At 43.2% G+C, this 16,082-nt stretch overlaps 1 protein-coding gene across 4 annotated transcripts in view; it reads right to left on the bottom strand.

Moving 5' to 3' along the window:
* Positions 1-16,082, bottom strand: part of FDFT1 (farnesyl-diphosphate farnesyltransferase 1) — a 41,891-nt gene that overhangs the window by 8,279 nt on the left and 17,530 nt on the right. For all 4 annotated transcript variants that reach the window (XM_082842990.1, XM_082842987.1, XM_082842989.1 and 1 more), the window contains 3 exons: positions 12,750-12,941; positions 7,422-7,598; positions 6,150-6,302 (listed from right to left, as the gene is read on the bottom strand). In XM_082842990.1, the coding sequence (XP_082699116.1) occupies positions 6,150-6,302; positions 7,422-7,598; positions 12,750-12,941 (522 nt within the window). The remainder of the gene's footprint in view (positions 1-6,149; positions 6,303-7,421; positions 7,599-12,749; positions 12,942-16,082) is intronic.

Here is a 16,082-nt window from a genome sequence, read left to right as displayed (position 1 = left end):
ACCCTGAGAAAACCATAATTCGAAAAGAGTCCTGTACCAAAATGTTCACTGCAGCTCTATTTACAATAGCCCGGAGACGGAAACAACCTAAGTGTCCATCATCGGATGAATGGATAAAGAAGATGTGGCACATACATACAATGGAATATTACTCAGCCATAAAAAGAAATGAAATTGAGCTATTTGTAATGAGGTGTATAGACCTAGAGTCTGTCATACAGAGTGAAGTCAGTCAGAAAGGGAAAGACAAATACCATATGCTAACACATATATATGGAATTTAAGAAAAAAAAAATGTCATGAAGAACCTAGGTGTAAGACAGGAATAAAGCCACAGACCTACTAGAGAACGGACTTGAGGATATGGGGAGGGGGAAGGGTGAGATGTGATAAAGCAAGGAGAGGCATGGACATATATACACTACCAAACGTAAGGGAGGTAGCTAGTAGGAAGCAGCCGCATAGCACAGGGAGATGAGCTCGGTGCTTTGTCACCGCCTGGAGGGGTGGGATAGGGAGGGCGGGAGGGAGGGAGACGCAAGAGGGAAGAGATATGGAAACATAAGTATATGTATACCTGATTCACTTAGTTATAAAGCAGAAACTAACACACCATTGTAAAGCAATTATACCTCAATAAAGATGTTAAAATAATCTCTGAAAAAAAATAGGTTATCAACAAGGACCTACTGTATAGCACAGGGAACTCTTCTCAGTATTCTGTAATAACCTATATAGGACAAGAATCTAAAAGAATGGATATATGTATCTGTATAAATGAATCACTTTGCTGTACACCTGAAGTTAACACAACATTGTAAATCAACTATAATCCAATATAAAATTTAAAAATATTTTAATTAAAAAAAAAACACTTATTGCACGATGTAAAAAAAACCAAAAAACAATCCTATAGTTGTTTATAGTTTAGTTTTATAGTTTAATTATTTTATTCTTTGTCCTCCCCCACCCCGCAACTTCTATCTTAGCAGGCTTGAAATAACTAAATCTACTTTACCACAGAGTAGTGCTTTTATAGGAAATAACCCAATAGTTTACTTCTGTACCTGCCTCATCAGTATCAGCTGGGAATACCCTGTAATCGTGACATTTTATTAACCTCTGCTGTAAAAGCAGGAGAAAGAATACTCATGGTATTTTTCTGTGGAAATGGTGGTTAGAATAAGGGGTGTTGTAGGGGTGTGAGGGGAAAAGAAGAGAGAGTTAATGAAACAGAGTAAAAAAAGAAAAAAAAGAAAAAATTGTAGATGATGGAATTATGCTTATAAAAATAGGCAAAACAAAAATAAAGAAATCAAAATTCCCTTACATTATTCCCCCTCGCTTTGTCCTTATTAGCCTATACATATAAATGTACAAACCGTCACATATTAATACATACATTAATGTAATATGATATACTGGTGTAGTTCCTTTTATACCTCTTGCTACACCCATATAAGCCTCTATACAAACACAAAATGTCATAGAGATGTATTATATATTATACGTACTATATACGATTATATATGATATACAAATATATATCATTCTATATTATCCATACCAAGTTATACATACACACAATTTTATTTAAATTGTATACCTATTTTAAATTTTATTTAAATTGTAAACCTATTAAATTAATAGGTTACAAACATATTGTTCTATAATTTGACTTCCTTCACTCACACGATTTTTTATGGACATTTTTTAACGCTAGAACCCACAAAATAATGTCATTCTTTTTTTAAACACAAGCTGCATAGTATGAATGTACTACAATTTAATCACTTCATTCCCAACAAGGCATGAGGACAAAATGCTCCAATAAGCACTGCTGCACATTTTCTGGTTATTTTTTTGTAGGTAAAGTTCTAGAAGTGCTCGGTCAGAGGGGAATGCGCACAAAATTGTGACAAGTATGAAAGCATAACCGGAACAGCCAGGACGTGGAGATTCCTGAGGCGGGTTAGGGAGAACAGAGGAGGACATGCAACAGCCTCCAGGCTACCTGGATTCCACGATTAGGTGAAAGGTAATGTCATCAGACAGCAAAAAGAAGTTAATGACCAAGGCCAGAGCTGGGGGAGCTGGAGAGCCCTTATGTGGTGAGGAAACACGAAAATCAAGAACGAACCCCAGGAAACACCAGCACCAGGAGCCAGAGGAGAAAGGAGCAGGCAGAGGGGTAAGAGGTTGAACTGGGGTCAAGTGTCACAGAAGCCAAAAAAGGAAAGGGCTTCAAGGAGAGAGACCCACAGTGGATACAGTGGGATCAGCGAAGAGTAAAGAAAGTGCTCATGAGATCTGTGCGCGGGGCGGGGGCGGCGGGGGGATCATCAAATCACTTAGGTAAGAAAAGTTCTAATGACAAAGGTAGGAAACAAAAGTTACAATGAAGTAGGCTGAGAAAAAAAAGGGAATCAATAACATTAAGAACACCTGCCCTGGGACTTCCCTGGTGGTGCAGTGGTTAATACTCCACGCTCCCAATGCAGGGGGCCCAGGTTCAATACCTGGTCCGGGAACTAGATCCCCCATGCATGCCACAACTAAGAGCCCCTTGAGCCACAACTAAGGAGCCCACCTGCCGCAACTAAGACCTGACTCAACCAATTAAATAAATAAATATTTTTTAAAAAATGAAGAAGAAGAACACCTGCCCTTTCAAGAAGCTTAGCTGTGAAGGAAAGGAGAGGGAGCGGGGAGGCAGAGAGCTGAAGCCCAGGAGGAGTTGGGATGTGCCTGCTGTCTGCAGGGACTGACCTGAGCGCAGATATACACCGAGAGGCAGGGGCGGGGGAGAAAGGCGGAGGAGCTCAGGCAAGAGGGCAGGAGGGAAAGAGTGCTTGGATGGGGTCAGGACACAGACAAAAATGCAGCGAGTTCAGACATCCGATCGCAAGTTCACAGCATCCAATCCTGAGCTCACAGCATCCAAACCCAAATTCACAGCATCCGGTTCCGTACTTGCTCACAGGGTTAAATGCACAGCTGACTGAGAACGAGGCGGGGAGCTAGAGCCGTGCTCTGCAAACTGTGTTCACAGGCGCCACCTGGGCCTCCTGCTATGGGCACATTCTGACTCAAGGACTGAACCGCTCACATGCCGGCAGGGGATGCAGAAGCCGGGGGGAGGACCACACTCTGAGTCACAAGGACCCACAGGGACCGAGAGTAGGGCGCCGCTCTACACCGACCACAGCCAAACGGGAAGCCCCACCCGCTTGAAAAAGTTGGGCCTTGCCAAGGAATCATCTTTGGCAGAGAAGGAAATAAATGTTTCTGGCTGTTTGCCAGAGCATTTGTTTCTGCCCCGGAATAGCTGGTTAGCTTCTCACCAGCTGCCAGGTAGCCAGACTGGTTTCCAGCTGGGGCTGCTCCAGAGGATGAGGGCCTGAGGGGCAGCCCCCCTGCTCAGAGGATCCGGGCTTCACTCCACCTCGTCCTTTACACCTTAGAGTTGCAAGAGGAGAACTCTGAAGTCCCCTGCAGGTGCGTTCCTGCTACAACCAGGGACCTGAGGGGTAAATGTCTTCCCGTCTTACTGCAAAGGACAGATGTGGTCAGTGAGGAGATGCAGGAGTAGAGTTAATGTCTGGCCACCAGCAAAAAGCCTGACAACTTGTGGACTTCATACAAAAAGTCTTCATTTGAAATTGTATTGACGGAATGTCCTTGGGCTCCCCTGGTGGTGCAGTGGTTAAGAATCCACCTGCCAAATGCAGGGGATACGGGTTTGAGCCCTGGTCCGGGAAGATCCCACATGCCAAAGAGCAACTAAGCCCATGTGCCACAAGTACTGAGCCTGCGCTCTAGAGCCCGAGAGCCACAACTACTGAGCCCACATGCCACAACTACTGAAGCCCATGCTCCGCAACAAGAGAAGCCAGCACAATGAGAAGCCCCCGCTCTCCCTAACTAGAGAAAGCCTGCGTGAAGCAATGAAGACCCAATGCAGCCAAAAAAAAAAAAGTCCTTAAGGCTGATATTAAAACCATTATCACATTCTATTACTTGAGACTTAGAAATTTTCAGTTTTTTGAGTCAAATCAAATTAGTATTTCCTCCAAAATACCCTGAGTTTCACTATAGTAGTTTTATAGACTTTTTAAAAAAATATTCATTTATTTATTTGGCTGCGCCGGGTCTTAGTTGCGGCATGCGGGATCTTCGCTGCCACGTGTGGGATCTTCGCTGCGGCATGCAGGATCTTTTGGTTGCGGCATGCGTGTGGGATATAGTTCCCTGACCAGGGATCGAACCCAGGCCCCCTGCATTGGGACCGTGGAGTCTTAACCACTGGACCACCAGGGAAGTCCCTAGAGTAATTTTAAACAAAATAATTCATGCCCTAGATCAGAGGTCAACAAACTTTTCCTTAAAGGTCCAAGCAAGTATTTTCAGCTTTGTGGGCCCCCTCTGTTACAGCCACTCAGCTCTGCTGCTGTAGAGCCCTGAGAAGCCGCGGACAATACGGAAACAAATGGGCATGGCTATGTCCTAATAAAAAGGCATTTACAAAATCAGGGGGTCAGCCAGCCCTGCTTTAAATTAAACTGTGAATCACAACTAGATTTAATTCCAGTAGTTAGGAAATTCCAGTAGTATTAGGAAAATACCTAATAAAATCTGAAGTTTAATATAGTATGGAACTGCCTACCAGTTTTTTTAAACATCGTTTTCTAAAATCAGTGATCAGAATAAAACTGCAAAACTAAAATATTCTCTGAACTACAAACCATACAGAATGTTTCTAATTTACATAAAATGGAGAAACAGCGCCTAAAAAAGGCACTGTTCAGTTTAGAAAGGGTAATTCAAGCCCTCAGAATCGTGGTGAACAGTGTAGGCTCCGAAGCCAGCCAGACCTGGGTCCAAATTCTGGCCCCAGCCGTGGGGTTAGGGCCTCAAATTTCCTTGACGTTAATAGTATCCACCTATTTGGCTGCTGTGCCAGGCACAGAGTACGCCCCAAGTAAGTGCTGGCTAAACAGTGAACCCCAATTTCCCAAGTCTCGTCAGTAGCAGTTTTTTAGTCAATGGCTGAACATAGTCATCTAGTCAGTAAAAGAATTTTAGGATTTTTTAAAAATCTGATTTTTCTCTTATATCTTCTATAGGTGCCTCGGGCAGAAATGCTGAGGTGCAAAACTTGGCAGGTGCGAGACAGGGAGGAAATACAAGGAGAAGGTGCAATATGCAATGGGAATCAGAGGAAAGAGTTGTTTTGTAGAATTCTGTTTAGATGAAACTGCTGCTACAAATCTCACCCTGTCAAAGCGTAACCGGGGGACTGGAAGGGTCAGAAAACTAGGCGCAGCAGTGATCTGCGGGGAGGGAGACCTTATGTTTTCATCTCCTTCTGCAGTATTTCAGTCTTCACCAAGAACCAACCTAAGGATCTCGGGTGTCTACGCACCAGATGGTAGTAGCCACTCACACCCCAGCGTGACAATCAAAAATGTCTCCACACATTGCCAAGTGTCCCCCAGGGGAGGGGGAAGCCAGATCACCTCCATTTGAGAAGCCTTACTCCAGGGCCTGGCAAGTAAGAGTTCTAGCCTCTAAGAAAAAGTTCTTCTGAACCAAGTCATGGATTACACCCTCCAGAGTTGGAGATTTGACTAGAACAAGCATGTTGTTTTACAGGATGGTTTTGGGCATCTGAAATGGGATCTGCATTAGAAAATTTAGAAATAGTTGCAGCTTGATGGTTTTCCTTTGCTGAATTCCCCACAATGGTTTTCCAACTGAGGTCCCTGCCATAGTGGAAAGTACTGGACCGGGTGTCGGGAGTGTGGCCTGGGGTCCTGGATCCACTCAGTCAGACGCTGCGTCAGCAGCCACAGCCTTGGCTTCACACGCCTCAGCCGTGAGACAAGAAGCCTGGTTGGCCTCTAACTTCATCTTCCAGCTCAAAAAATATGATTCTCCTGGGAGCTCCATCCTAAGGCCTGGCTTCCTTTAACCCCTCTGACCAGGGTACCGGGCAGCTCCCAACACTCGGCGCTCTGTGCCTATTCTTCCAAATAAAGGACACCAACCCGTCCAACACCAATGCCGTTAACACTGTGAGCTGTTAAGATCATCTAATATCCAAATACGAAATGTTTAAATAGTGATATTATTAAATGAAAGCCCACCTCTTCCATGTACTGGTGTATTATAGCTTTTACAGCGGGCATGTTGGTGGCATCCATCATCAGGGTGACTGCTTGCCCTTTTCGTATCTTCACCACCCCTTTGAATACCTGCTGATTATTATAACAGGCGGCCAAAGTGGCAATGGCCATGACCTACAGATAAGGAGAGAGAGAGGAAACACTAATTCATCTCATTTCATGAAAAGAAGTGAGAAACTGCACGGTAAGCAATCATCATGAGAAGGGAAGAGAACCTTCGGTAGAAAGTGCCGAAGGGCTAAGATGCAACTAACCAAGAGAAAAGACCCATAAAGAAAGCATGTCATGACCTCTCCCTTTCCCATGTTTCCCCTTCTCAGCAAAACACAGAATCAAGTACCCTTTGCAGTCTTGAGTAATTCTATAGTTTAGTCACGATATTTCCTTTTTATTTGGAAAAAACAAACACAAGCCAATGTAACGTTTTCCATGCTGGGGCAATGGGTTATTAGATCTGAAAAATAGATATTCCAAAATAATATCTGGAAAGGTTTTTCTATTTTGTTTTTTCTCCCCATTTTTCCTACAATGAACATAATCATTATACATTAAAAAAAAAAAGTAGCATGGGGGTGTGGCAGGGGACAAAAGAAAGGGGGCCGTGTAGTTTCCCACGCTCAAAGGTAAATTATTTCTAGGATAGATGGAAACATAAGTCTGGCATAAAGAATTTAGTTCCATCAACTGGTCAGACTGGTCATTAGAACAAGACGAAACCATGCTTCCAAATCAGTTAAATCTTATAACTTTCTTCATTTTATTTGAGTTAAAAATGGAAATAACTGGTAAAGGCATTTTAAAAGTATAAGCTCCTAGGTCCACAGGACCAGGTTCTGTTATCCCAAGATCTGGAAAAGGAGAGCCAAAATTAGGTGCTTAAATAAGACTTTTTAGTAACAGCTTCACCTGTGTTTCACCCAGCACTCCTCATAAATCTGACTCAAAGCCCTAGATTTAATTGTGAAGATAAACATCAAACTAGCTCGTTTAGAAAAAAGGGTTCTAGAAGGTTCTGGAAAGAAGCAGGTTTACCCTCAAGGCTGACCTGAGTGTGATGGCCATGGGGCAGAGGGGAGGTGTTGTGAACGTGCCTGCCCCTGGCAGAAGAAAATACACTAGAGTCGTTTTTTTGAGGAACCACATTCCGGAATACACAGACCAAAACAGTACACGCATTCCAGGCATGCCATCCCCAGCACACCACCCTGACCCCTCGGCCTCCCCGATCCACACCTGTGGAATAGCACAGAAGTTGAATATGCTCTGGTTTCTGAGTCGTGAAAGGTAAGTGATGACGTCAGGGATGTGGTGCAGCGTGCTGGCTATGAGCTCATTCAGGCACTGCACGGCCAAGTCCATGTTCTCTGGCTTGGCAAAGTCACCCAGCTTGTTCACATACTTGCTCCAAGCCTAGGCAGATAAGATCGAAAGACGAGTCAGCACATGCACAGGGGAACAGTGTACAAGTCACATGAAAGGATCTTTGTGTATAAGAACTATGATATACAAAGCCTTTCTTAGCTGCTGCCTCATCTTTCACCAAGACCAAGTCCGTTTTAACCTCTATGCAATGTCTATTATGACTACAATCAAGATCTAGTCATAATCAAGAGTCAGTTAAGTATTTGGGAAAGTGTCCCTTTGGGACAATTAGTGCAGCATGTACTAAGCCATACTTTGATGACCTCAGGCCAAAGAGGCCTCCTGTTATGTGCAAGGCATGGGTCTGTTCCTGAAAAGATAACCAGCTTTAACAAAATCAGCTACAACAGCACTACAAGCTGAACACTAAACATTCTCAAGATGGCCAAGGCGTCAAAATAATTAATGATTAACATTACATTCCCAGTTCTGATAAGAACACTGCTGAACAAGCGTATCTGGGGAAATGAGCTGAGTCTCTACTGTAAGAACATTACCTCCTTGACCTTAGTGACCTGAAAATGAAATAACAGCCTCAACTCCAACAACAGAATTGGTCTGATGATCTTTAATAGTATTTAGAGGATTCTCTGAAGCTAGCAAATAACTTACTTTTATCCTTGGGTATTCTTAAGCTTCCTAAAGAATAACGCTTATTGTAACTTTATACACTCCCCAAAATAAATGACTAGGCCTAAAAGGACTAAGAGATTCTATGGTAAGTCACATTTGCTATCCATTCTTAATTTGCACCTAAACTCACTCAGATTGCTGGTACTAGACTGTCCTGCAGAACCTGGAGAAAAACGCTAATGGGCGCCTACATATCCATCCACCAGCTTCAACAGTTACTGACACTTGGCCAATCTTGTTCCAGCTATATGGCCCCAGCCCCCAAATTATTCTAAATTAAAGCCCTAAGGTATCATTTTATCCACAAATACTTCATTATGAATATCTAAAAGACTAGGAACCTTTCTTGTACATATATCTTATCACAACTAAAAGTTAACGACAAATATTTAATACAAATTATCCAATTAGCAGTCGTATTATCCCACTGTCTAATTTTTCTTCCACTTGGTTTCTTCCAGTAAGTACCTAAACAGGATTCATATGTTGCATCTGGTTGATGTCACATAGGTCTCGCTGCTCAGTTTTTATTTCACGCCTCAAGGTGGGCCCAATCCTGGAAGAGAATCCTGACTGGTCTGTGTCCACGTCCAGTTCAAGGGGGCCAATGCACTCCAGCTCTTCCAGGCTTCCCCTTGGCCCCCGTGGACTCGCCCAAAGCCAGAGAAGGAACACCCATTCCTGTTTCACCTGCTCTTCTCAAATGGGTCCATCCCACTGTCCACTCCCGCTCTCGGGTCTGAGACACCTGTAGCACCTTGGCTTTGTTCTGCACAGGTTTTGCAGGTTTTGTTTTCGGAGCTGCTGTTTTGTCTGCACCCATCTGTGTTTTGGAGTTCCTGGGGGTGCTTTGTCACTTGTGCTTCTGGACATGCTATCCATTGTTTTGGATACATCTGTTTCAGTTTTTTGGTTGAGTTTTTGTCACCTTTTTTTTTTTTTTTGGGTGAGAATCTGGGAAAATCCAAACACTATGATGCTACCATCATCACAGTTTTGCAAAATCCAAAATTCCAGCTAATAAATGCAGAAAGGATGACAGAATTAAGATAGCACCATTTAGCATCTCCATTGATAATGGATCTAGGCAGTGACCACCAAGGAGGAGAAAAAGAACCCATAACGTATACGGAAAAGAAAAGTAAGTTATCATTAGATTTTCAACAGCCAGTCCTAAAGCGGGAGAACATGGAGTAACACGTTTAAGAAACTCAAAAATGTGAGCTAAAAACTTTATATCCAGAAAAAGTGACCTTGAAGTATAAAGGACAAACTATTACCAACATGTATAAACATAGGGAAGTATCGTTCTTTTTTTTCTTCAAAATTCATAAATATTAATGGACTTCCCTGGTGGTGCAGTGGTTAAGAATCCACCTGCCAATGCAGGGGACATGGGTTCAAGCCCTGGTCCAAGAAGATCCCACATGCCGCGGGGCAACTAAGCCCGTGCGCCACAACTACTGAGCCTGCGCTCTAGACCCCGTGAGCCACAACTTTCTCTAGTTGCAATGAGTAGAGGCTACTCTTCATTATGGTGTATGGGCTTCTCATTGCGGTGGCTTCTCTTGTTGTGGAGCACAGGCTTTAGGCGCACAGGCTTCAGTAGTTGTGGCACGTGGGCTCTAGAGCGCAGGCTCAGTAGTTGTGGTGCACAGGCTTAGTTGCCCCGCGGCATGTGGGATCTTCCCGGACCAGGGCTCAAACCCGTGTCTCCTGCGTTGGCAGGTGGATTCTTAACCACTGCGTCACCAGGGAAGTCCAGTCTTAATGGCTATCTGATCTGACAATTTAGATATAAATACAATATAAAAATAAGGAATTAGCTAGCATATGCGAAAACATATTTTCAACTGTGCTCAGTAGTCGTACTTGGTAGCAGTAGCACTAGAGTCACTATTCAGAGACTGCGGTAATGTGTAATTACATCTGTAATGTGGGAATAAAGCAAGTGAGTCATTATGGGATATACTAATTCTATCATCTCCTATTTTCCTTGAGAAATATGACTGTGGATGAGGAAGAGGTAGGGATGTAATACAGAAGAGACTAGGTAACAGTCCTGAGTTTGAATTGGAAATATCAATATAAACTACAAGGTAAATATTTTAGATTTAAAACTAAATATACACGACGACTACTCCGAGAGCAATGACCACCCCGAGTGCCCAAGTGTGGTCTGGAGGCCCCATTTCCCATTAACAGAAAGCTTAGGCTTCCTGAAGAGCTGGGTGAGTCCAAATCCCAGTCAAAAAATGTACAAAATGAGCTTGGAACATCTTGACATACCACCAAATGGCACGGCAGCTACCAAAGACTATTAGGGTCCCATCAAGGGGACTGAGGAGCCACTTGAACCTCTTTCTACAATACAACTCTTAGTGGATGGAGCTAGAATTTTCTAAGAGAAACGATATCATGAGTTCATACTGATATTTCCAATCCAGTTTAGGATCACTGGAGTTTTTGCTTAACTTCAGTGTTTTCTATCTTTGCAACTTTTATTTTAGACTGAAAATCTTGCTTCCTAATGATACGAACAAAATTACCTATTTTCTTTAAGCTGTAAAGTTTCTATAATAGTTTCAATATTATTATTCACAATATAATTACTGAAAACTTTATTCCTTTCTGGTTTATCCTTCCTTTGGAACTACACATACTGTTATGCACCTTGCTTTTTTCACTTAGTAATATAACCTGGAGCTCACTCCACAGTAGGATCGCTCTTTTGGTGCTCCACTGCGTGGACAGACCATAGTTCATTCCCTCCGTCCCGTACGGACGGACATCTGAGTCGTTTATAAACGTAACTATTACAAACAGTGGCTGCGGTCAGTAACCTCCCACAGCCGTCACTGGCCAAGCTTGCGCTCACCACCCGCACGGGAGCACCCATTTCCCCAGCATGGCTTACGGCTTACCAAACTTCCGACACTTTGCCAATCTGATGCAGGAAATAGTATCTCACGACTGTTTTTTGTGGTCGTTAAGCTGCTTGAACTGACGTTTACTAAGCACTCTGCGCTAGAAGTTTTTCTCATTTTATTCACACCACTGCCTGGTGGTATAAACTATTCTATTTTACAGAAGAGTGGGCAGTGAGGCACCTGCAGGGATGCAGAGCCTCGTCTGAAAGGCGGTGTGGTTTCCTGGACAGGCACCGGGCTGAGACCCAGGAGACAGAAGCTCCCCTTCTGGGAGTCCTGAGACAAGCCCCTTCTCTTCTCTGAGCCTTGGTGTCAAAGGAGGGTCGTCAAGAGCCGTTTCTCGACCTCGCTGCACACCACAGTCACCTGGGAGGATTGAAAACCTATGATGTCTGAGGTCAAGGGAGGTTTAATGTGAATTTCACCTATCAGGAGTAAGGTTGATCACTTCCCAGATATTTAAGGATCATTTCCATCTTTCTTTCTGTGAACTACCTGTTCTTATCCCTTTACCCATTTTTTCTGTGCAGTTGGTCTTTTACTTAACTTTTGGCAGTTCTTTTAATATTAGGAATATTAACTCTTTATCTGCAATATAAATTCCAAATATCTTTTCCACCTTCTCACCTGCCTTTTTTCACCTTAAAAGCACTTGGTTCTAGGAAACCGTTTTTTTTTATCTTTTTAAAAAAAAAAAAAAAATTTATTTATTTTTGGCCGCATTGGGTCTTCATTGCTGTGTGTGGGCTTTCTCTAGTTGCAGAGAGCGGGGGCTACTCTTGGTTGTGGTGCGTGGGCTTCTCATTGCGGTGGCTTCTCTTGTTGAGGAGCATGGGCTCTAGAGCGCAGGCTCAGTAGTTGTGGCGCACGGGCTTAGTTGCTCCGTGGCATGTGGGATCTTCCCGGACCAGGGCTCAAACCCGTGTCCCCTGCACTGGCAGGCAGATTCTTAACCACTGCGCCACCAGGGAAGTCCCTAGGATACCATTTGATGGATTAAAACAAAAGGTAAATGCTGGAGTAAAATCAGCAGATAGTCATAAGATTTCCTAGCTTTCCTTCTGAATAAAATCAATGTCAAAGCCCTTCCTTTCCCTGTCCATTTTAAATTAAGTCAAAGATCCACTCTTGTCTCTGATAATGAACATCTGTAGTGGGTGCCCATCTGGTGCCCCTTCTTGCCACCGAGTCCTTCTTTCTTGGAGGAAATCCATTCTACATGTGTGGGCAGACATACTCCAGGTCTAGACTGAGTGCTCAACGCTCTGGCTACTAACTGATTAAGGGATGGGCATAGGAACCAAGCCTATGAGTGAGTCATGGGACGTTATACCCACCACTGGACAAAGCCTGTCCAAGAGGTAGAAAGGGGACAAAGCCTTATTACACAGTCTGAATCCCTGGATGCAGCCCGTCCCCCTGAAGCAAACTAAATCCTAACCTAGTCTACACCGTCTCCTATGCTGTCTAAGGGAGCTTGATTTGTGTTTCCGACACTTGCAACCAAAAGGGTTTAATGTTTTGTTGTCAGAGAGCATTCAAAATTATTTCTCCCCAAATCCCCTGAACCTATTACCTCTTGAGGCCAAAACTCTCTTCCTTCTCGCTGGTCTTCCAGATAATCACGGATGATGTTTGTTTTCTGCAGAAACAGGCCCATAGAGTTGGCAAGCTCTGTGTCTTCACCAATTAAGGGATCTTCTAACTCTGAGGCCGAGAACAGACGAGAAAGGCCAATTCCCACCAGCCCAGCAACATAGTGACAGTACTGTAAAAGATGATTTTTAAAGTACTTTAATAATGAAACTTTTACTAAAACAGAAATGCTACAGATTAGCTATAAAAAACCAGGTTCCAAAAAGAACGTAAAAGATCTCATTTTGCTTAAAAAAACCACATTATACACCATGTACATGTAAAGAGTAAAAAACATTCCAAGAAGGATGTGCACAAAAGACTTTAACAAAAGTGATCTCTGGCTCATGTGATGTTTCTATTTTTTTAATTTAATTTTATTTTTTACTGTATTTTCTATATCTGTACAATGCACATGCACTGCTTCTAGAATAAAAGGTTATTGAAAAAATATACTAGTACAGTAAACTTTTTGATATCCCAAATTGGGAGTGAAGGCCTTGAGGGAATAAGGAATATTCTAACAGAAACTAGAATACTAAGGAGAATTTAATCTTGAAGACATTTTAAGATCTTGCAGTGTCTCAAAATCCTCATTAAGTAAAAGAACGTAGTGGTACTACTTTGTTTTTTTACATAACAAGGATGTGTTTTATTTATTTTTTAAATATACTTTCCTAAGTTTTTCACTCATTTTTTAAAAGATTTTTTAATTTATTTATTTAGGCTGTGCTGGGTCTTAGTTGCGACACTCGGGATCTTCAGTTGTGGCATGCAAGATCTTTGGTTGAGGCATGCAGATTTCTTACTTGCGGCATGCATGTGGGATCTAGCTCCTTACCAGAGTTCGAACCCAGGTCCCTTGCAGTGAGAGCGCGGAGTCTTACCCACTGGACCACCAGGGAAGTCCTCAATGATGTGTTTTAAGCATGCTGCATATTCGGTCCTCACAAACATCTTCTGGGGCACATTCACTAATTATCACCATTGTGCAGATGCAGAAACTGAGGCACAGACGTCACTTAACTTGCACAAGATCACTCATCTGGCGCGTCAGAGGCCAGGGATTCTCAGCCAAGCCATATGGCTTCAGAGGCAGGTTGAACAACTTTGCTAAAACTCTGCCTTTCTCTCAAATGAAGTCTGAGTAAATGTAAATCTTAATTGTCAAAGAAGTTTTTTTCTATACAAGTGGTTTGTCAAAGCTGTCCTCCCCGGAGAAGAGTATTCCAAGACAACTCAATGGAATACTCTTTGTTTTTAAATTGAAATATAGTTGATTTACAATATTGTATTACTTAAAGCAATACGTTTATAAAATGAATGTCCACTAGACAACTTAAGAAGTGAAGAGGAGTTAAAGAAGGTACCCTCTGCAGCAGAGTTAGGGGAAGACCAGAGTAGAGAGTGTCTCTGGTTTAAAGTAATACAGGGCTTCCCTGGTGGTGCAGTGGTTAAGAATCCGCCTTCCAATGCAGGGGACGAGCGTTCGAGCCCTGGTCTGGGAAGATCCACACGCCACGGAGCAACTAAGCCCATGCGCCACAACCACTGAGCCCGCGTGCTATGGCTACTGAAGCCCGCACGCCTAGAGCCCGTGCTCTGCAACAAGAGAAGCCACCGCAATGAGAAGCCCGCGCACCACAATGAAGAGTAGCTCCCGCTCGCCGCAACCAGAGAAAGCCCGTGCACAGCAACGATGACCCAACGCAGCCAAAAATTAATTAATTTTTTTAAAAAAGAAAGTAATACAAAGTCACAGACTAATAATCAAGGGGTACGATGAAATGGTAGAAAAAGCACTTGAAATATGTTCCAGGAGAGGAAGGATCTGGAAAGAGTAAAGATATGCTGAAATCAGAGAGAAAGCAGCTGTGGACAACTACAAGAAATTTTTAAAAGACTTATTAGAAATTAATAAAAAGCATTACATATTACATTACAACATCCATAATGCTGTCCAAGGAAAAGTATATTTTATGTTAAGATAACAGTTCTTTGGGTAGAAATACTCCTAGAATGGAGGTATTCATTTTCCTCTCAAGTTGAAGGAAAAGAAAAATATTTACAAGTATTCAGTTTTATCTGATCCGAACTTCTACTCAACAGCCTATAATTAAGTTTCCTGAATAGATCTGCATGGCAGAAAAGGAAGTTACTGTGCTGATAACCAGCGCTGGTTCGTGGCCAGGAGTTTCAGCTTTAACTTTAAATTCATAAACTGATATTCTAGCAGCAGCCACACTCACACTAACTTGTGGAGCATAAACCACCAGTTCCAAAGATGCTGTCATCAAGTTTTGAGTCGTGAAAAATGAGGAGGCCAGACCTTGGACCTACACTCACTCGATGAATATGCAGTAGCATCTCTTTTGGGATCCTAACCTAAACACTATTAGAGACACAAAATATGTACGCAGTTTAGACATTTAAAATGTCTCTGCTTCCACTGAGGTGATGACTAAGTCTCACAGAGGCCATTCCTATGGAAAATGGGCAAGACCCCCTCCCCTCCTATCTTGTATTTTGAGTCAAGTTTAGTCCCCGTAGTCAATTACGTCACTTTGTCCACAGAAGCAAGCTCTCCCCAACCCCTGGCCAACATCCTTCACAGCTGCTGGTCAGGGATAACCTCTGGCCAAATGAAAGCCAGTGTAATTGTATCTGCCACATCATCTGCTCTCACAGCCCTTTCCAGCCGCTCTGTCCCTAGAGGAAGACAACCTGGGCCCCCCCGGGGCTCCTCCGTGTACCTCCATGTATGTGCATCTACAAGCACCATAAAAAGAGGTAGGTGGACGTCGAGAAACCTGGAACTTCTCGCATCATCTTATTTCTATGAAAAGATGATGGGGAAGGAGAAGTGGGTATTAGAAAGGCACTCACTCCTCAGCGTAATGCAACTATGATCCAAGTTAATGCCTTGGGATCCTCGTGAACCGTTTTGTTTCTGAGGAAACAGACACAGAATACAATTTAACAGTCTGATACCTACTGCTAAGTAAATGGGGCCAAGGTGGCCCTGAATTTAAAAGTAAGCTCGTGGGGACTCCCTGGTGGTCCAGTGGCTAAGACTCTGCACTCCCAATGCAAGGGGCTTGCGCTCAATCCCTGGTTGAGGAACTAGATCCCGCATGCCACAACTAAAGACCCAGCATGCCGCAAGTAAGACCCAGCACAGCCTAAATAAAGAAATGTTAAAAACGAAAAGAGGGGCTTCCCTGGTGGCGCGGTGGTTGAGAGTTCGCCTGCCGATGCAGGGGACGCGGGTTCG

Source organism: Leucopleurus acutus (assembly GCF_964270905.1).
Source record: "Leucopleurus acutus genome assembly, chromosome: 7".
NCBI lineage: Eukaryota > Metazoa > Chordata > Mammalia > Artiodactyla > Delphinidae > Leucopleurus > Leucopleurus acutus.
This window is presented reverse-complemented; position numbering and strand designations above follow the sequence as displayed.